We start from the raw sequence: 22,292 nt of genomic DNA, 5'->3' as shown, positions 1-22,292 counted from the left end.
TTATTTAAGCCACTTGTACAGGTTTTATCTTCGACTAATGTGGATGAGGAGGTATAAAAAAATCGTTATTTTTATCATATCTCCAGAGAGATGTTGTGTAATCGGAGAAAATATTTGCATGTTACGGTTTTTCGTAATAAAGAAAAATTTAACGACATCACTTCATTTCTCAATGTACTATTAAATGATGTCTCATGTGATGACAGATGTAAATACAAGAGTGTATATTCTTAATTGTATGTAAGAATTTCTATAGACCTCAAAACAGACTGATTGTATCATGTCTATGAGAGATGTTGTGTAACACACAAGAGGAAATTTTACTCACATCACATGTCATGGTTTATTATAACAAAGAAAAATATTTATGATTGTATACGTGTAAGAATTTGTATACAACAAATTTAGTTGTGGGTAAGAAAAGCTAATGTATGTAGGTAACAGAACAATCAATATTCTGTCCACTAGAATAAATAATATTTCAATCCAATATGAAAAGATGAATTATCCAATATAACCACGTGGACAAAAGAATAAGGAATAAGACACAACATAATTACATAAATCCATTGTTTTATAAACCTTATGCAATGTATCCCCCTCTCTAGGTCCACTAAAAATGGACGTATGAGGAAAATAAATACACCAACAACATGGCCAAGCTAAGTTAAACAATTTAATTTCACGGAAAGGCCCTCCCTTTATGCTTTGATGAAATTACATTTTCAATGCTAAAGTATGGGTTGGTCAGAAATACCAAGGTAGCTTGCTATCTAAGTCATTGAAAATTAAAGCAATAGGGCAATTCCCTAATCAATAAACAAAGATTATTGGCTTTTTTAAATGATTAAATAAAGATAATTGTAAAACATGTTTCCATCACCATCTTTTTGTCGATAATGTGATGGACCATCGATATTTTTTATTAATTTTAGGAGATACAAATGTACTTTGACAAGTCATAGTAAGTCACATATTTGTATTAAACAATAATTACGAAGACATATAAAATTAACACACTTGCTGACATCTGACACAGTGTTTAATAGATGCAACCTTAGGGTGGTTTGTGGAATGCATTTGTATTGCAGTGTCAATTTGGGTGTGAGTCAAACTTGACATCCTTCACCAAAGTAAAAATAAAGTACCGCTAAACGAACTAGTCACTTACGATCCTAGTTATGTACTACCATATCCCATACAAAGGTCAGGGCATACTTTTAGAGGCGGCTAGCCATTTGACTATTACCAAAAATTCAGATTACTGAATGCTTCAACACCATACGCCTAAAGAGTAAACATTGAACTATAGAAAGCCTGCAACCAACCTTTCTTTTGGATAAGCGTGTCTGTCGTCAAGTACATTGATCTATTCGCCATGAAAGTTCCTCTTGAGCTATATCTCTTCAACTTCACTTCTTTCCCCATGCAGCAACGCCTCTGACAATTACCATGACTCGAATCGACAGCCGCCTACTTAGCCTCGCCAACTTTCACGTCTTCTGCACTCTTTCAATTGTTGCAATCATCTTCATCGTCAATGCCCATAAAATCATCTATGGCAACTCGGAACGGTCATTGGCGTCGAACAATGAAGCGATTTCTCCGTTGCTGCAGAATTATGATCATAATTCTGCAGGCAGACTGATCAAGTCTGATGTAAGTCGCTTAGTCCTGCATTCCATGCAGGACGAGACCATTGAAGTTGGTAGAGAAAACACAAGGCCTCTTGTTCCTCCTTTCAATGTCACAGAAGAAGAGAGAATTGCTTGGTTCCGAAGCAAGCTGCCGGAATTTCACATTCTCAAGTCAGACAAGTCTGCAAAGCAATTCCATGGCCGTGTTCTGGAATTCTTTAACAAGGAGTGTGAGGGTCAGTTCTTTATGACATGGATTTCGCCGGCAAGGTCTTTTGGGAGCAGAGAGTTCTTGACTACGGAAAGTCTCTTCAAAGCCCACCCACGCGGATGTTTGATGATTATCTCGAGAAGTATGGACTCCAAGCACGGCTACAGAATTCTGAAACCGCTGCAGGATAGTGGGTTCAAAGTTCATGCTGTGACACCAGACTTGTCATTTCTGTTCAACAACACACCGGCAAAAACCTGGTTTGCTGGGATGAAGAGAGGCAACAGAGACCCTGGTGAGATTCCATTAGCCCAGAACCTGTCGAATTTGATTAGACTTGCAGTTCTATACAAGTATGGAGGTGTTTATTTAGACACAGACTTCATCGTCTTGAAATCATTCTCAGGACTGAGAAACTCGATTGGTGCACAAAGTGTGGATGTGGTTTCGAAGAACTGGACCAGATTAAATAATGCAGTTCTGATCTTTGATGCGAATCATCCCCTTCTGCACAAGTTCATGAAGGAATTTGCCCTGACTTTTGATGGGAATAAATGGGGGCATAATGGTCCCTACCTGGTCTCCAGAGTGGTCCTGAGGGTGCAAAACCGACCCGGTTATAACTTCACGATTCTACCCCCTCTCGCCTTTTACCCCGTCGACTGGAATAGGATCGGGGGGCTGTTTAAAAAGCCGGGAAGCCCGGCTCATTCACGATGGATAAAAGCAAAGCTGCTTCAGCTTAGTGGGGAGACTTATGGAGTACACCTATGGAACAAGCAAAGCAGCAGAGAAGTAGTCCAAGAAGGAAGCATTATGCAGAGATTAATGTCCGATCACTGCATCATTTGCAACGACATATAGAGTTCTTCAAGAATCTTAAGCAAATAAACGGTGAAGCATCTTCAATCAGTGACGAAGTCGCAGACTGGAAATTAGTATCTGTTTCTGGGAATTCCTTTCTTTTTTTCGTTAATTTTTTTTTTCCGATCATACAAATTTCGATCAATCTTCTTTTATTTCGATTAGCCCCATTGTTTGGTTGTTATTTGTAAATGTTAGATTCTGTAAACAAGTTATGGAACACATTCCATGTCTCAGTATGTTACTAGAACTTAACCTTTTCTTTTATATATAAACAAATGTGGTTTGTATTACAAGTCTGCAGACTAATCTCAACATTTTCTTCTACAAAAAACAATCTTAAGCCGCCTTAATCTTAATCGAAATCTAAATCCTCTGCATCTCCATAACCCAAATCGTGGCAAGTTTCTAAATGACTTTTTCCTAGTCAACCTGCGGGTGCCGATTGTAACTTCCCTATCCCGAAAGCCAGAATCTCCACCCAAGTTACCGTCTGAAGCATACTTATCCTGTACATCATCAATCCTGGAATGATTTATTGATCTAAACTGCTTGATGGATTCCCAGGGGTCACGGGTTTCGTGTTCATTGTCCGTATCACTCCCCCATAGAAGGATAGGCTTAATTATCGACGAGCCACTGAAATCCTCGAAATGGTTCGCCAAACTCGTATGCTCCATGTCAAACAATCTCCTCAAAGATGTGTTTCCTACTTTCATCAAACCTAACAAACTGCTACTTCTCCGAGCTGAAGAAAACGAGGAACAGGAAGCAGAAGAGGAAGACAAAGAAGAAGAAGAAGATGAAGACCGATATAGAGATTTCTGATACTCTATAATCCGCCTTATCCTCTCCTTCTGAGTTTCTGGATCGACAAAGAACTCGCTCTCATCATCATCCTTCTCTTCCGTTATTTCCGATAAACTCATCCTAACCCTAAATATCTAGGGTATTCGGATTGCACAAAAGGAACAGACAAGATGCAGGTTTATGAAGAAGAAGAAGAAGAGGGCAGGAAAACACCAACAGCTGGGACTAAGCCGGCAATAAACTAATAACAATGGCGAAAGCCGGCGGTACGAAAACCATTTGTTTTTCCTTCCATGTCTTTCCAAGAAGATTTTGTGTCCAAAAAGAAAGACAGTAACACAATAGGTAATCCAAATTTTAGATAATTAAATAAAGGTTTTTTTAACTAAAATTGTCTCTGAGATTGTCATAACTCTCCAGTTTGGTCCTAACAATGAAAATAGATAGAAGTGATATTTGTCCACCGTAAATCATATTGATCATTCGTTGAAAAATCTGTCAATATCCTGGTTAAATAGTCATGTGAACGACCAGTAACCACCTTTTTAAGAGTATTTTGTCAAACCAACTCCTCAGTTAACGAGGATTTTGACAGATTTTCAGGGAATGAACAAAACGATTTATAATGAACAAACTCAATAGCCATTTCTATTGACTTTTATTGTCAATGACCAAAATGAGTAGTTATATCGGTATCAGAAGCATTTTGGCTAAAAAGACTAAAATAAACAAATGAAACATAAAAACACATCCGGGAAGTTGGCAAATTGTCCTCCCAGACTATAAGGAAAATATAAAAAATATATAAAATCATGGAAATTGGAGCTTGGAGGTTTAATTCATAAATTCCAAGCAAGACAAAGAAAATTATTTGATCAAAATCCTCATAACATAAACTCAAGGTTCATAAATTACAATTAAAAACAGAAATTAGAGAAATTGGGCTCCATTAATTAATTAAGACAAGGACTCATCAATTTCAACCTTGACAATGGTATCGTCCTCAAACTTATCTTTCTTTGGGGGAGCCGCCGGCACCGGAACCCTAGGTGGTCCTCTGCCTTTGTTCTTGTTCCGCGGCCGCGCCTACAGTTCAATTTCCCATGTTTTCGCAAATTTACAAATATAGAAACAGAAAGTCTTCAAATTAAAGAAATTCATGAGCTTTTTGATGAGAAACGGTGAAAATTCAGAACATTTGACTTACATTGCCAAAAGAGTGATTGAAGCGCTTTCCCCTTTCGGTTTTCTTATCGCCTCTGCCGCAGTACACTGCAGAAGCACAGAGAAAAAATTAGGGAAAGTTACAGAGAGCGAGAGAGAGGTTTTGGGAATTACGTATACCTGAAGGGACTGGTGGAGAAGAAGCTGTGGAGAGTGATAGCGAAGCAGTGGTGGAGGGGAGAGAAACGGCTAGGGTTTCTGAGTGAGAGAACGAAATGCGGGAGCTGAAAGCGAGCGATTGAGAGGGGGCTGGTGGAGCTCCAAGTATCAGTGACGCCATGGATGAAGCTTGAGGAGAATAATCGGATAAGGTTTTCGAGAAAAAGTGTGTGCTCTGTTTTAGTGACCGTTGGGTTGAATATCGCTTATGTTTTGTGTGCGTTTTGTATTTTGCTTTGAGAAGCCCAAAGATTAAGTTGGGCCTTTGGGTTCTTTTTTTTTTGTTTTTTTGAAGTAAAAAAATGTTTCGGGAGAAGGAAAACTACCTCATTTCAGGATCAAAGCATATCACAAGTCTTTTTAAGGACTTACAAAGGGTTTTAGCTCTTTTTTTGGTTTTTACACATAGCCCATCAAGAGAGAAATTGTTGGCAGTGAGACTCGAACATAGGTTTTGATCTAGCGAAGAGAATGATCATTTTTTAGCTCTTTTGGTATACTTACATGCTGAATTTTCTCCAGTGCACATGAAAAATACACATTTAAGTTACACATCTGAACAAGAGCTGTTATATCCTGTTAGACTATATGATCTCATTACCATCCGAAAAGAGGAAAAAATGGTGTCTTTGTCTAAAGAAATGCCTTGAGAAAGGGCGGATGTATAGAACTTTTCAACGAAATAGTACTTTATCAACTCTCTCAAAATGGAATATATTCCAAACATATATGCCATGGTTCCTTACTTCGACAGGATACAAATATCTAAATTTGATATTTTTAGATACTTTTTCAGACCTATTGCCGATACTAAGTAGCAGCCAAAAATTTGTATCTATTTTTCATGATGTTATGCATGGATCAGATATATCATGGCGAATTCTGGCTCTTGTTTAAATGTGTAACTTAAATGTGCAATTATTATGTGCAGTAGAGAAGACCTCTTATTCATCCAACTTGGTTTATATATTTGGGCTTAATTAATCTTAAATATGAAGTACGTTTTCAATGGAAAAATAAAATGGTTTGGGACTTTCAACTTGGTTTGATTTTCCGACGGAACAGTTCGGAATCAAGGTTTGCCAGTTTCAATTAAAAAATTTTGAATGAAATTTTCTTCAAATTGCGGAAATTCAGCGTCCATTTAATTTAGTTTTGTATTGTTCGGAAAGATTTTAGAACTAAATAATTCTAAATTCTTGAGACTGCAATTTAGAACTTGGATGTTTCTGACAATCTGAGTGGTAAAAATAGTTTCGAAAAAAAAGAAGGAAAAAATAGCATTACTCAAAATATTATCCATTTAATTTAATTTCATTGTCTACGTTACCTACAATTTTTTGAGTAATGCTATTTTTATCATTTTTTTTCAAACTATTTTTATTTTTTTGATAGATGAAATTATATTTTTACCATCTACTTGTATCAAAATTTTATACCACCTTAATTGTCAGCTGATATGGATATTTGATTCCATATAATTTAGAACTCATTTGGAAGTGATTTTAAAATAACTGAAACTACTTTTAGTGAAAATGTTTTTGGAGCAACCCTAAAAAAAAGTGCAAGTGAATTCTGAAAAGCACTTGAAAAGCTTTTAGAATCCAAAAACATTTTTTCAAAAACGCTTTTAGTCATTTTAAAAACACTTCCAAACCTGTCTTAATTTGAATATTTAATTAAAAGCATTAAAACAACCAAAAAGAAAAATAAATTAAAAAAATCTTAAAACCCAGGTTTCACGTCTTTCTTCTATCGTTGTCCTCCCTCCTCCTACACCTTCGACAACCACCGTCTTCCCACAACCCCATAACCATTTGAAAAAAGGTATTCATTGAAAAAACCAATGATAGATGCAATTTCATAATGAAAGAATTGGGTTTGGAGTTTATTCATAACGAAAGAAATGAATCCAATGGTAAACAATAATCGGAAAATTTATGATTGAAAAGGTTGTGATCATTGGTTGAGAAACGGTGGTGGCTGTTGAATAGTGAGGGAGGGAAGCGACAGTAGCATTGCTTTTTATATGGTTTTGTTTTAATTTTTTTATGTTTTTTAAATTTTTTTTAATTGCATAAAAAAATTTAGATTATATGAATGATGTGGCTATTACCTAATTAAGCTGCCACATAAGGTGGTATGTATAAAATTGTGGTACAAATAAATGGTAAGTGTAGTATTACTTTTTCTTTTCTTTTGGAAATTCGGATATTGAATGTTGGATTACATTCACGCATCCACAATTGGAAAATTTGGCTCAAAATTAATTTGAATCGGAATTTCTAATCCCACTTGCATCCATACTTCCAACTAATAAAACTTGACACGTATGCAAATATATTTTGTTTTTTGTTTTTAATAAGTTATTTCATATATTAATATGTGATTTGCAAATATTTATGGAGATGAATCCCTATTTAAAATGATGACCGTGTTCCTCTTTAATCATTATTGTTTGATAATCTCATGATGTAATCGGTATAATCACTAATAAGTAGCTGTAATGTGACATTTTTTCATAAATTACTCCTTGATTGAACATTGAAAGAAATGAATCCAATAATAAACCCTACAATTATTTATATCCAACATTAATACAACATTTTTTTTCTAAATTGAGAACAACTGTAAATATTTGCACATTAATTCTAACATGCAACTAATTTTCCACAGATGGACAGCATCTGCGAAGTTTTAAACGTCTCAGGTACTATATATACATGTATTTGGCATACCGTACAATGCAACACACCAAGAACAATGCTTTCTCCAAAAAATTCCTCACGCCATTCTACTCTTAGGAAACTGAAAAGAATCTCTCAAAAGGTGTTTGATTACAGGCAAATTAGATGCAGTGCCAAATCTCCCTTTTTTTCCTTCGTCTCATTTGCCATCATATTCTTCATCATCTATGCAGACAGCATTTTCTCTTTTCCATGCAAACAGATGACCTAAGAACTCATCAAATTCTTGAACATAATCACCAGACTCAAATTCCTGAAGAGCAACTTGAATCAGTGTCACCGCTTCCAAGTATGCAAGCAAATATTGATGACATTGCAGATGAAATTCATGATCCTTTGATTCCTCCAGAAAATGCCACAAAAGAAGAAAGGCTAGGGGTTCGGGCGAAAACTACCGGAGCTTGATATACTCAACTCTGAAAACTTGACAAAGCAATTCCACGGTCGAGTGCTCGAATTCCTTAACAATGGATGCAGCTCTCAGTTCTACTTGATATGGCTCTCACCGGCAAAGTCATTTGGGAAACGAGACTTCTTGGCTATGGACACCCTCTTCAAATCCAACCCTCAAGGCTGCTTGATGATCGTATCGAAATCCATGGATTCGGAAAGAGGGTACAGAATCCTGAAACCATTGCTGGACAAAGGATTCAAAATACTAGCGATCACGCCTGACTTGCCCTTTTTGGTCAAGAACACGTCGGCTGAATCTTGGCTTGAGGAATTGAAGAGCGGGAGGAAGGACCAGGTCACATCCCATTATCTCAAAACCTAGCAAATCTTATTAGGCTCGCAATGCTGTACAAGTATGGAGGCATATATTTGGACATTGACTTAGTAATATTGAAGGATTTTTCGAGTCTGAGGAATGCAGTTGGAGCACAAAGTGTAGGCAAGGACTCCAAACAATGAACCAGACTAAATGGTGCAGTGATGATCTTCGATATAAACCATCCGATTCTGGTAGACTTTTTAGAAGAATTTGCTACAACTTTTAATGGGAACAAATGGGGTCACAATGGACCTTACTTGGTTTCGAGGGTAATTGAGAGAGTTGGAAGCACACCAGGTTACAACCTTACAATCTTGCCTCCCAAGGCATTTTATCCCGTGGACTGGAATCGGAGTCAAGAGCGGTGGAAATCACACTTAATGAGCTAAATGAAATGGAGACTTATGCAGTGCACCTGTGGAACAAGCGAAGTATAGAAATCGCCATCCAAGAGGGAAGCGTCATGGCTAGATTATGTTGGAATTTTTGGATCACCGGGTCCGCCCCACTCTAATGACACCGATATTGTTCCCAACTTAACCACCTACACAATCCTCAGGTGTGAGATTTTACCACAAAAGGCCTCGGTGTTAGTTAGAGTGGGGTAATACTATTTAAACCCCTTTGGTTTTCTTGCACCCACCGATGTGGGACTTTAACACTTCCTCTCACGTGTAACCTCATTTTGGAGCTAATATGACTAAATAATTGAAATATTAGGATTTAAACTAGATTCAAATAAAATTTTCTGATAATATAAAATAACTAAAGTTTGTTGAGCGGCTTGTTTAGTGGCACGGCCCAAGAACGGCTTAGGCCCATATGACACCTTTAGGTGTTAGACCGTTTGACACCTTTAGTTTTTACGGGTGGGCATGAGAAACATAGAACCGAGAAAGCAAAATGGACCATGACAAAAAACGAAAAAAAAAATTTGTGTTTGTTGACCAAAAAAATCAGCTTTTGACAAGAATTGAATTGAGCCGGTTTAGACTGGTTTCGATTCAAGTTCTCAACTTGAAAAAATTAGCATGATTGAACTGAACCGGCTAATATTAATTTTTATGTTTTTCTTTTAAATAAACGATATTATCTACATTAAAAAAATAAGGTGATAATTTAATTTTTATGTTTTTAAATATTGAATAAACATAACCCATCTAATACTAATCTCTCGCAAGGCCGACCAAATTTAACTAAATCGAAGGTCCAAAGGCCCATAACCTAACTAAACCCAAGTGACCTATGTCTCTTCCTCTTCCTTTTCTTTATGCAGTGGCCACCAAACCAGTCTCACATTTTGTCTCTCTTTTCTTCTCTCTCTCTTTCCTTCTTCGCCTTCTCTTTTCTTCTCCACTAGTCTCGCAAATCTTGCAGGTTTATGTTTTTACCTTGTAGACTTCCAGTAGCTTGGCTCAAATTTGTAAGAATTTGTCGGTGGAAACATATTGTTGGATATTGAAGCAGAACTCGGAGGAAAAATATATCTCTACAATAGAATGTCAGAAGATTACTTTAGTGTCTCAAGCTCCTTAAACCAAAAAAAAAAAAAAATGTACGGTTAGAACAATAAACTCAAGCGTAAAAGTGGAAAGGTTTTTAAAACGAACAATACTTCGCTACTCAAATATGAGTAGGAACTCTTACTCAAAACTCTTAGTATTTTAATCATAGAGTTTTGTACTTATGATCAGAACCGTTTATACTATGAATCACACTGTAAAGATCATCTCTTAAAAAAAAAAAAAATTAAAACTAAGGTCGTTTTGTCAATTTATTGTAGCAAATACATAGACGGTTCGTAATGCTTTTACCAATATCTTTCATTTGTTTTTAAACAGTTTGATGACTGAACGACCTTAATTTTAAGGGGTGTGATATCCACACACCCCATTTTACTTCTCACACACCTTTTTAATTTTCGGCCATCGGATTGGATGAATTGAAGAAGATCAACGGACAAAAATTATCAAGGGGTGTGTGAGAAGTAAAATGGGGGTGTGTGGATAGCACACCCCTATTTTTAATTGAGTTTTTTGCAAATGTGATCTTTATAGGGTGATTTATAATATGAACGGTTCTAATTATAAACACGAAATTCTATAAATTGACAATGAACAATTTTGAGAAATTTTAAGTAGGAGTTCATACTCATCATTGAGTAGCCAAGTATTGTTTTTTTTTTGGTCCCGTTAGCTCTCCATGTCATGCACCTATTGGTTGGTACTACCAACTATCATTGCCACTTGATAGTATTGTACCATCTAATAATTTCTCATCCGGTCATTGCCAAGTGGTGCTACTGTACCATCTAATAATTTCTTCCCATGGTTGACAAGGATGATAACGTTGAGGATATTGTCATGCGTGGCAAAATCTCCTTACCCTCTGTCATTTCCAATAGTGAAGTCTCTAAGCCACTCGTAATATTTGGCCACGCTGAGAGCCACTTGTAAACAATGCCAGGGAAGTATGATTGACGTAATGGAGCAGGAAGAGGAGAGATTTTTTAGTGTGATCGGAACATAGAATGGTATACCACGTGTTACTATATAAATGGTGAGATATGTATGCTAAAAAGTTAAAAACTTAAAAAATAAAAATTTTAACCACTTATATAAAAATACATAGTATACCATCAGTATTCTAATCATAATAGAATTTTTTTTTCGTGAGGACAACGTTACACACGAAAAAAAATGAAAGACGTAAGCTTTACGCCATAGGCCCACAGGTATCAGTTTCAACCCATCAATTTCGTCCTCGCTTTTTGGAGGCGCCCCCATGCCCGACAAAGACAATAATGTTGAGGCTATCATCGGACTTGGATTCTCTGCCCTCCCATTTCGGTGCCCTCCCTGTGCCCTCCTGTTTTGTGTGGTCACGGTTAATCCATGCTAACATTTTATATTGTTTTTTATAAAAATAATAAGATAAAAAAAAATAGTAATATAAAATATTGACATGGCTTAACCGTGACCACACAAACAGGAGGGCACGGGGAGGGCACCGAATTGGGAGGGCAGAGAATCCAAGTCCGCTCATTAATAATGTTACGTTGATTTCTCTCCTCCAAACTTTTTATGTTTCCCAAGAGCACCAGGTGTCGGTCCTTATAAGGCGATTTACACAAAAAATAGGAAAGACGTAGCTTTATGCCATAGGCCCATATAAGTCGATTGAAAGATGATGTGTGGTCTCCAATCCTTTTTATGTTTCCCTGCAGCACTAGGTGTCGGTCCTTAAAAAAGATGATGTGTGGAAAAAGGATGATATCACATGGCCCATATAACTCAATAAGCCCCTTGAGAAACGGCCAAATGAGAGTGTTTACAATGTTTTTGGTAATTTCACAATCCAAAGTTCCAATACACCTAATAGTTTTCACACATAAAAAAAACAAATAAAGAAGGAAATATAATAATTATTTTCTTTTCTATACAAAGATTAAAGCTAATATGACAAATACAACTTTGATGGGTGAGTGCTAACCAAAAGGAGAAGGCAGTACCTTTCTTCCTCTCTTCAAATGGGGCTGTCGGCTTTTCTTTCTACAGGGCAGCAGCTTCCCTTTTTTATTTCTCTTTGCTGTCGCTAATATAAACAATGCTGCCTTTTTAGAAACAAATAGCAACCCTAGCCACCATGTTGCTTTTCACATGGGACAAATAAAAGGACCCATTTAATGGGCTGCTAGACAACAGTGAGCCCACAATAATTCGGCCACAAACTTAACAGTCTCTACATTGATCAAATTCCCGAAAGCACCATGATGGGCTAAACCACCATATTCAACAATTAACTCGAAAAACTACTCCCAAATACTAGCAAGATAATAACTCATGTCGAGCCAAATACTCAAACACTCCTACTGCTCAACACATTCTTTATAAATGCAAAATGTGAGCCAAATTCAAGCAATGAACAAACTTGGCTACAACAACATCCTTAGTCAACATATCAGCGAGATTGTCTTTAGTTGGAATCTTCTGGAGAATGATCTCCCCTTCACCAATGATTTCACACACAAAGTGATAATACAGATCTATGTGCTTAGTCCTCGCATGATGAATCTGATACTTAGCCAAATAAATGACATTTTGACTATCACAATGCACCTCCACCTGTCCTTTATAGCTTCATCAACTACCATATATTCAACCTTTGTAGTAGATAAAGCAATAGACGACTACAAAATGGACCTCCAACAAACTAGCCCTTTAGCCATAGTAAACACAGCTTGTAGTAGACTTCATTTTATCCAAGTCACCTGCATAATCTGAATTAACATAACCAACTGCAAAAGTTGCCAATACCAGAGTTATCGCTCTCAAAGCATAAACCAACATCTCTAGTATCATAGAGATACCTCAACAACCACTTAGCTGCATACTAATGCTCTGATTATGCATACATCGACTCGCCATACCAACTGCATGAGCAATACCATTGCATATATCAAACTACCAACCAAATTAGCATACGGTATATTTTTCATTTGCAGCTTCTCTTTATCAGTTTTACAACATTATAGAGAACTCAATTTTCAAGGTATTGCTTTCGATTCAAGCACACCAAACCCTTTTCTCTATCTCTAGTAATCACCATGCCAATGATCTTCTTTGCTTCACCAAGATCCTACATCTTAAACTCATTCTTCATTTGCTTATTCAATTTCTCAATCTCTTTGACATTCTCAGAGGCAATCAACATATCACCAACATATATCAATAAATAAACGAAAGACCCATCTTGCAAGCTCTTGAAGTACACACAATGATAATATTGGCTTCTAGAATAATTTTGACTTCTCATAAATTTATCAAACCTCAAATACCATTGTCTTGGAGATTGCTTCAAGCCATAAAGTGATTTCTTCAACTTGCAAAACAAATATATATATATATATATATATATATATATATATTATTAACTTTTGTTGCACAATGTGATCACATTGTGCAACAAAAGCTAATATAATACAAATGGAGGAGTGCTTCACAACCGGAGAAAAATTTCATTGTAGTCAATGCCCTTTTTTTGTGCATACCCTTTAGCAACTAATCTTGCTTTGAATCTCACATTGTTTTTCTCATCAACACCTTTCTTCTTGGCATACATCCATTTGCAACCGATAGCTTCCTTACCTTTAGGCAATTTAGCTAACTCCCAAGTTTTGTCCTTCAAGAGAGAATTCATCTTGCCACCCATGGCATTGTACTACTTCTTATTTTCTTCACTCTTAATGGCTTTCTCAAAATTGGATGGAATCTTATAAGTGATAATAGGAAGAGCAAAAGCAACATAGTCACTAAACCGAGCTAGCTCGGGAGGTCTTCTTCAACATGATTCTCAACAAGCGAAATTTCTCGATATTTTTCTTCCTCCTTGACCCCCACCATTTCTTTGCAAAACAAAATTTCAGTCTTCATCACTATAGCTTCTTTCTAATGATTGCTTGACTCATCCTTGCCAAATACAATTAGTAGAAATTAGGAAAGAATTGCTTAACAATTAGACGCTTCAACCGACGCCAAGCTTAGATAGGATTCTTACCTTGATGTTGCCTATGATCTTGTATTTGATCCCACCATAAATGAACATCACCATCTAAACCGGAAGCAACCATCTTCACCATCTTTATCTCCAAAATTGGTTGTCTTTAAAAGTTTCTCTACATCCTTAACCCACAAGAGAAAACCTTAAATGTAATCACTTCCCAAAAAATAGGAATATCTTCAACGTCAACTAGATGAGATTGGCTAGGGTCAATTCCCTTTGCGCATATCGCATCTATTGCCACAACCTCGCGATCAACATCGCTTAAGGTATATCTTCTCCCACGACCAATCGCCACTAGAATAGGGCAAATCCTAGCTTTGATACTAATTGATGCAACACGAAGTAAAAGGGATACGAGCGTAAGCCCTCAAAGAACACGATTTACTGAGTCCACCAAATTTTGATTGAAAACCCAAATGTTGTTTTGTTTAATTGAACATTTTATTTATTTATTTATTTAAAGATTGAAAGATGATTACAAATGAGAAGCCAAATTTCTTAAAATAAACAGATTACAATTTTTGAGACATCTCGAAAGACTTTAGGAATTAACGATTTTAGATCCTGATTTCTTCATTTTCTCCAATTTTTTGTTTTTATGTTTTCTACTTTCAGATACTTTAATGCGCGATTTCAAATCCCGATTTCTTCATTTTCTCCATTTTTTGCTTCTAGGTTTTCAATTATGGTGCTGGAATCGAGATTTCTGATCATTTTCTCAATTTTTGCATCTGGAGGAAGACTCCAGCGCTGCAGCTAAAGAACCTAGCGGCAAGAGGGAAGCTGATCAAGATCAGGGCCTCGCATAAGCTCTTTGAGGCATGCAAGAAGGAGAAATCTGCACAAACAAAGATCAAAACGACCTCGTATGTGGTTTATTCTATTATTTTTTTCATTTTTTTTTCATTTATTAACAAATTATATATACACTAAAAGAGAAATTATATATATATATATATATTCGACAGTGTGATTCCCTTTTTACCCTTTCTTTGTTTCTATGGTCACTGTTCATTATACAATGTGATTCCGTTTACCTCTGTTTTAGCGAGATGGTGGAAGCATGTTCGCTATCAAGATTTCTCGACCTCTCTCTCGAAGATTCCAGTGAACCTTCCCGTATCCTTCCTATGCAGATTTCTTGAGTTTTCTCTCTAAAATTTCATTTCTCTCATCTCCTTCAAACCACTTTCTCTCTCTAGAACTTCCATCTCTAATTGTTGAATATGGGTCTGCATCAACCCTATGACAAGTAAGTACCTTCGATCTGTTATTTTCAATGTTTTGAAAAAGGTTAGCTGAAGCGCAGTTGATTAGAAAATATTAAGAATTTGAGAATTCGAATTTTGGATTACTGCAGTGATGTCGGAAGAAGAAAGTCAACCCATAATAGAATATGAATCAAAAGGAGAAGAAGAAAGCCAACTTTTCAACGGAAAAGCTAAAACCAATCCCTTCGACCTCCTCATCGCAGCGACAGGTGCTTCTATATTCGTTGTTTCTCTTCTTTTTGTATGTGCAAATCTATGTTTGCTCACTGATTAAAAAATTGATTTTAAATTCTAATTTATTATTATTATTATTTTTTTTAGAGGTCGCACTTGGTGCGATGGCAAGTGCCTTCGCCCATGAGCGGTAGGTCTCGAGTTCGAGACTTGGGAGCAGCCTCTCCATAAATGGGGGTAAGGCTAGCCGACATTCACCTCTCCCAGACCCTGCGTAAAGCGGGAACCTTGTGCACTGGGTACGACCTTTTATTTTGATTTTTTTTTTGTTGTATTTAATTGCAGAGGATGAGCAAGCTTTGGTTTTGGCCGAAGAAAGGGAAGCCACATGAATGCCTAGTACACACCATACTTTGTGGTAAGTGAAGGGTTGAACTTGATATGATAGAAAATTTTCCAACTTCTTGATCTAGACTGGGGAAACCAACCAAACGCTACTCGATCTCTTCCTGACGAGGCTCTCCATCTGCTTCCTCTTCTCCTCCTCCGCCCGAGCTACCATCTTCTCCAAAATCCCATTTCTTCATTTTCCTTCCTACTGCATTCACATCTTCATAAGGAGATATTGACATAGATAAAAGCAGTAGATTAATATCACCATCTAAAAATCTGCATTGCATTCTATACCACTCATTTTAATAACATTTATAATCTCATTTGTCATGCTAAAATTTTGGGCCTGTTTCTTTTAAATTTTTCTGCTGATAATGTTGTTGATAATGTTTTTGTTTACAATCCAGAGTCAGTGGACAGAACCTAGGGAAAGAGTGAAAGAGTATGCAGGTATTTCCTTTGTTTTGGGTGAGTCACAATTGCCCAATGCATATAGTTTGCTTCAATTATCATCTTCTTCCGGATTTTTGTGCAACTTTTTTTAAGCCCAAAGGATTCAATTTTATAAGTTGATAAGTGTGGTCGACACCCTATTAGTTGCAAGCTTTTAGCTTTTTAAAAAGCTAAAACGTCTTTCTTTTTTATTGCCTAATTGCTTATTTTCACCAAATTTACAGTTCCTCTCTCTCTCTCTCTCTATGTCTTTCCTCAGCTGGATCGATGGCAAAAAAAGAAGTACATAGGGATGCATTTAGCTCCCACTTTTGAAGTTCCTTCCATGAGCAGGCACCCAAAAACTGGCGATTGGTGAGCACGCAACTGAATGTCCTAAGGATGGATTTATGAGACATCCTTCATATTCTCCAGCATAGAAGCATTTGGATAATTTATATTTGAAGTTTGGATCAGAAATTTGATATGTCCGATTAGGGTTGGCCAATGATGGATTTAATCCTTTTGGAAAAATGAGGCAAGACCATAACACATGGCATGTGGTGCTTTCAGTTTACAATTTACCGCCCTGGATGTGTATGAAGCAACCAAATTTGTTGTTGTCTCTGTTAATACCAGGACCGTGCAGCCCTGGTAAAGAGATTGATGTGTACATGTGTTCATTTATTGATGAGTTGAATGAGTTGTGGGAGGTGGACACTCATACTTATGATGCGTATTCCAACCAAAACTTTATGATGAAGGTTGCCATCTTATGGACTATAAGTGATTTTCCGGCTTATGGAATGTTATCAAGACAGAGTACAGATGGATATAAAGCATGTCCACATTGCATGCATGATAAAGAATCTATTTACTTGCCGATGAGTCATAAGATTTGCTATTTGGGGCATCGACGCTTTCTTCATGTTGATCATAAGTTTCGAAGGCAAACCACATCTTCTAATGGTCGGCGAGAGCATCGTAGTGCACCAAGGCAGTGGACTAGTTTACAATGTCTTGAAGAATTTTGTACTTTGAGATTTACTTTTGGAAATCCAAAGAAAGATGCTTTGGTTGGGCAACGCAGAAAACGAACTGAGAGCAGTACAAATAGCAAGAGTCAGTGGAAGAAGAAATCTATTCTTTATGAACTACCTTATTGGAGGCTGTTGTGCTAGGATAACACCAAACCCGTTGGAACCAACTCAAGCTAACCCACAGGAAATTTATCAAATGAAAATGCAAGAACAAAATATTAAAGACACCAAGATTTTAACGAGGTTCCTCCACAGTTAGTGTAACTGGAGTACGTCCTCGGAGCAGTAGGAGTTCACCCAATAATCCACTATCAACCAAATGGGAGTTTACAAAGTGTTGGCAATCTCACAACCCAAAACCCCAATACACCCAATAACTCTCACTCACCAAAGAAACAAATAGAGAGGGAAATATAGTGAATAATTTCCTCTCTATACAAAGCTCAAAGCTAATACACAAATACAACTTTAATTGAGTGAGTACCAACAAAGAAAGAAAATCACCTTTCTTTCTTCTCTTGAAAATGGGGCTGCAGCACCTCTGTTTTTGCTCTCTATTTTCTGCTGCGTTTTTTTCTCTTCTATGGCTGCATTACTACTCTTCATCAAAACAACAATTACTTATCATTCAAAACCTCAGCCGTGGCTTTCCATATGCCAAATAAAAAACAAAAGGACTTTAGACAAGGTCCATGTTTTCCTCCCCAAAACAAGGAAGGATGTTGTCCACCTTCTTTTTTTTTCTTTTTAATTGTTTTGTTGTCCACTTGGCCACTTGGCCAATTATTCAACAATCTCCACCTTGGCCAAGTTCCGAAAATCGCCATGATAAGCCAACCAACACAATTAACACACAACATCACTCCCAAACACTAGCAAGAGAACAACTCATGCCGAGCCAAATGCTCCAAAACTCCTACTGCTCAACGCCTTCTTTATATAGGCATAATGTGAGCCAATTTCAAACAGTGAACAAACTTGGCTACACCAACAACCTTAGTCAACATATCAGCGGGGTTGTCTTTAGTTGGAATCTTCTGGAGAATGATTTCCCCTTCACCAACAATTTCACGAACAAAGTGATAACGCACATCTATGTGCTTGGTCCTCGCATGATGAACCTGATACTTAGCTAAATAAATGGCACTCTGACTATCACAATGTACCTCCACCTGCTTCTGATCAACCCCCAAATCTCTAATAAGCCCATGTATCCAAATGGCCTCCTTTATAGCTTCAGCAACTGCCATATATTCAGCCTCTGTAGTAGACAAGGCAACAGACGACTGCAAAATGGACCTCCAACAAACTGGCCCTTTAGCCATAGTAAACACATAGCCTGTAGTAGACTTCCTTCCATCCAGATCACCTGCATAATCTGAATCAACATAACCAACTGCAAAATGACCAATACCAGAGTCATCTCTCTCAAAGCATAAACCAACATCTCGAGTACCATGGAGATACCTCAATATCCACTTAGCTGCTTGCCAATGCTCTTTACCTGGATTATGCATATATCGACTCACCATGCCAACTGCATGAGCAATAGAGCATACCATTGCATACATCAAACTACCAACCAAATTTGCATATGGTATATTTTTCATTTGCAGCTTCTCTTTATCAGTTTTAGGACATTGTAGAGAACTCAATTTAAAATGAGGAGCCAAAGGGGTACTAACCGGTTTGGTTGAATCATGAACTCCAAACTTCCGAATCAACTTCTCAAGGTATTGTCTTTGATTCAAACTGACCATACCCTTCTCTCTATCTCTAGTGATCTCCATGCCAAGGATCTTCTTTACTTCACCAAGATCCTTCATCTCAAACTCATTCTTCATTTGTTTCTTCAATTTCTCAATCTCTTCAACATTCTTTGAGGCAATCAACATATCATTAACATATATCAATAAATAAATGAAAGACCCATCTTGCAACTTCTTGAAGTACACACAATGATCATATTGACTTCTAGAATAATTTTGGCCTCTCATAAATTTATCAAACCTCAAATACCATTGCCTTGGAGATTGCTTCAAGCCATAAAGTGATTTCTTCAATTTGCAAAACAAATTTTCCTTCCCTTTCACTATATACCCATCCGGTTGACACATATAAATCTCTTCATTCAAATCACCATGTAGGAAAGCCGTCTTCACATCAAGTTGCACAAGCTCAAGATCATACTGTGCAATAAGAGCTAACATAATGCGAATTGAGGAGTGCTTCACAACCGGAGAAAAAATTTCATTGTAGTCAATGCCCTCCTTTTGTGCATACCCTTTAGCAACTAATCTTGCTTTGAATCTCACATTGCTTTTCTCATCAGCATCTTCCTTCTTGGCATACACCCATTTGCAACCGATAGCTTTCTTGCCCTTAGGCAATTTAGCTAACTCCCAAGTCTTGTTCTTCAAGAGAGAATTCATCTCATCACCCATGGCATTGCACCACCTCTCATTCTCCTCACTCTCAATGGCTTCCTCGAAATTGGATGGAATCTCATCAGTGATAATAGGAAGAGCAAAAGAAACATAGTCACTATACCGAGCTGGCTTGGTAATTTGTCTCTTTCCTCTGTTCTTGGCAATAGACTCTTGAGGTGAAACTTGCTCTTCAACTTGAATAGAATCTTCAAGTTCAACTTCTTCAACATCCTCATGGTCTCCAACTTCTTCACTTGTAGTGGCTTCGACATCAGCGGAAATAGGATTTGAAGTACCAGAGGCAACTTTCTCAAGCTCCACTTGTTGGACATCTTTCACATTCTTCTCAGAGACTTTGTACATACTTTCTTCATCAAATGTCACATCTCTACTGATTACAATTTTTTTCATCTCTGGGCACCACAACCTGTAACCTTTGACACCACTACTAAAACCAAGAAAGATAGCCTTTTTGGCTCTAGGATCAAGTTTATTTTCAGTCACATGAAAATAAGCAGGTGAACCAAAAATACGGATATAGTCATAATCAGAAGAAGGTTTTCCAGTCCATACCTCCATTGGTGTCTTACCCTAAACAGCAGCTGAGGGTAACCGGTTGATGATGTGACATGCATAATTAACTGCCTCTGCCCAAAATGACTTGCTTAAACCCGATTGAGACAACATACATCTAACCTTCTCAAGCAAGGTTCGATTCAATCTTTCTGCAACTCCATTTTGTTGTGGAGTTCCCCGAACACTGAAATGTCTCACAATTCCTTCCTCTTTGCAAACTTTAAAGAAAGGATCGGATGTGTATTCACCACCATTATCCGATCTCAAAATCTTAATCTTTCTCCCAGTCTGGTTCTCAACTATTTTCTTCCAACCAAAGAAAATGCTTAACACCTCACTCTTGTGCTTCATAGTATAGACCCAAGACCTTCTTGAATAATCATCAACAAAGGTCACGAACCAATGTCTACCACTCAAAGAGGGAGTCTTTGTAGGACCCCAAACATCCGAATGCACATAATCAAGAATGCCCTTCGTCTGATGTACAACAGTACCAAACTTCACTTTAGTTTGCTTCCCCAAGACACAATGCTCGCAGAAATCAAGCTTACAAGTCGTGGCACCTTTTAGAAGACCTTGTTTCACAAGCCCTTGTAGAGCTTTCTCACCGGCATGGCCTAATCTCATATGCCACAGTCTAGTAGTATCTGAATCAGATGTGCCCCTATTTTCAGAGACTACAGATGCTTCACCTGTCACAGTGCTTCCCTGCAATAAATACAAATGGCCACATCTAGGAGTTTTCATCACAACAAGTGCACCATAAGTAACTTTCAATGTCTGTCCATCTGAATGAAACCTGAAACCCTTAGATTCCAAAGTACCCAAAGAAATAAGATTTTTCTTCAAATTCGGTACATACCGAACACCTGTCAACTCTTTAACCATGCCATCATGCAACTTCAAACGAACTGTACCAATCCCTTTTGTTGTGCAAGGATTGTCATCTCCCATGAACACAACGCCACCATCAAACTCTTTCAAGCTTGAAAACCAATCCTTGTGAGGAGTCATATGATGAGTACAACCCGTATCCAACACCCACTTAGTAGCACAATCAAATGATGAGAAAGTGGTTAAAGCAAAATCATAAAAATCTGTTTCAACCTCAGCAACATTAGCTTCAGAACTTTCTTTGCCTTTGGTCTTCAATTTAGGACAATCTTTCTTCCAATGGCCCTTATTATGACAAAAGGCACATTCATCCTTTTCCAAAGGTTTTCTAACTTTAGAGTTTCCTCTAGGTCGAGACTGTGATTTTTTCCTGCTAGAAGATGACCTCCTCTCCGATGATCTACCTCTAACAAATAAAGCTTCAGAGGTACTATCATGATTTTTATCTCTATGCCTCATTTCATAATTCATCAAGGCATTTGACACATCTTCAAATTTCACAGTTTCTTTACCATGCATAATAGTGGTAACAAAATGCTCATAAGAGTCCGGCAAGGAATTCAACAATATTAAGGCCTTATCTTCATCCTTAATATCCTCATCTAAATTTAACAAGTCGGCAATCAACTTATTAAAAGCATCAAGGTGTCTAATCATTTTTGTACCTTCTTTTTATTGGAAGCGGTAGAGCTTTTTCTTCAAGTGTAGCCGGTTCTCTGCACTCTTTGTCATATACTTGTCTTCCAATTTTTGCTACAACACACTTGCTAATGTCTCCCGCATCACAAAATACTTCTGAGTTTTTGCAAGGCATAACCGAATTGAAGAGCAAACCCACAAATTTAATTTCTCCCATTCCGGCTTCGACATAGCTTCCGGCTTCTCTCCTAAAGCGGCAAGTAGATCTTGTTAAGCCAACACATCTTTGATCTCACATTGCCACATCCCGAAGTTGTTTGTGCCATCAAACTTTTCCACTTCGAACTTTGCATTTTGCACCGTAGTTCTTGCAAACCCGGAGCTGCTTCCATAAGGATTTTCATCTTGCCCGTCTGACATCTTTGGCAACTAGACAGTACCCAAGAGCAACCAGTGCT

At 37.4% G+C, this 22,292-nt stretch overlaps 2 protein-coding genes and 1 pseudogene across 3 annotated transcripts; 2 read left to right on the top strand and 1 right to left on the bottom strand.

The window, feature by feature from the left end:
* Nucleotides 1–909: 909 nt before the first annotated feature.
* Nucleotides 910–3,008, top strand: LOC126591767 (uncharacterized). 2 transcript variants are annotated; one of them, XM_050257446.1, is made up of 2 exons: nt 910–2,143; nt 2,255–3,008. In XM_050257446.1, exons 1-2 carry the CDS (start codon nt 1,453–1,455, stop codon nt 2,710–2,712), a joined length of 1,149 nt encoding a protein of 382 aa, XP_050113403.1. In that variant the 5' UTR covers nt 910–1,452; the 3' UTR covers nt 2,713–3,008. The 2 variants fall into 2 exon arrangements, with proteins under 2 accessions (XP_050113403.1, XP_050113402.1); XM_050257445.1 differs by having other exon boundaries at nt 913–3,008.
* A 1,381-nt stretch (nt 3,009–4,389) lies between these two features.
* LOC126591768 (30S ribosomal protein S31, chloroplastic-like) lies at nt 4,390–5,113 on the bottom strand. The gene is made up of 3 exons (XM_050257447.1): nt 4,867–5,113; nt 4,730–4,794; nt 4,390–4,608 (listed from the first exon to the last, which is right to left on the bottom strand). Exons 1-3 carry the CDS (start codon nt 5,024–5,026, stop codon nt 4,480–4,482), a joined length of 354 nt encoding a protein of 117 aa, XP_050113404.1. The 5' UTR covers nt 5,027–5,113; the 3' UTR covers nt 4,390–4,479.
* A 2,468-nt stretch (nt 5,114–7,581) lies between these two features.
* On the top strand, nt 7,582–9,068 carry LOC126592281 (uncharacterized; annotated as a pseudogene).
* Nucleotides 9,069–22,292: the final 13,224 nt, after the last annotated feature.

The sequence above is a fragment of the Malus sylvestris genome, chromosome 12 (genome assembly GCF_916048215.2).
Source record: "Malus sylvestris chromosome 12, drMalSylv7.2, whole genome shotgun sequence".
NCBI lineage: Eukaryota > Viridiplantae > Streptophyta > Magnoliopsida > Rosales > Rosaceae > Malus > Malus sylvestris.
Note: the sequence above shows the minus strand (reverse complement) of the source record. Positions and strands in the feature narration are given on the sequence as shown.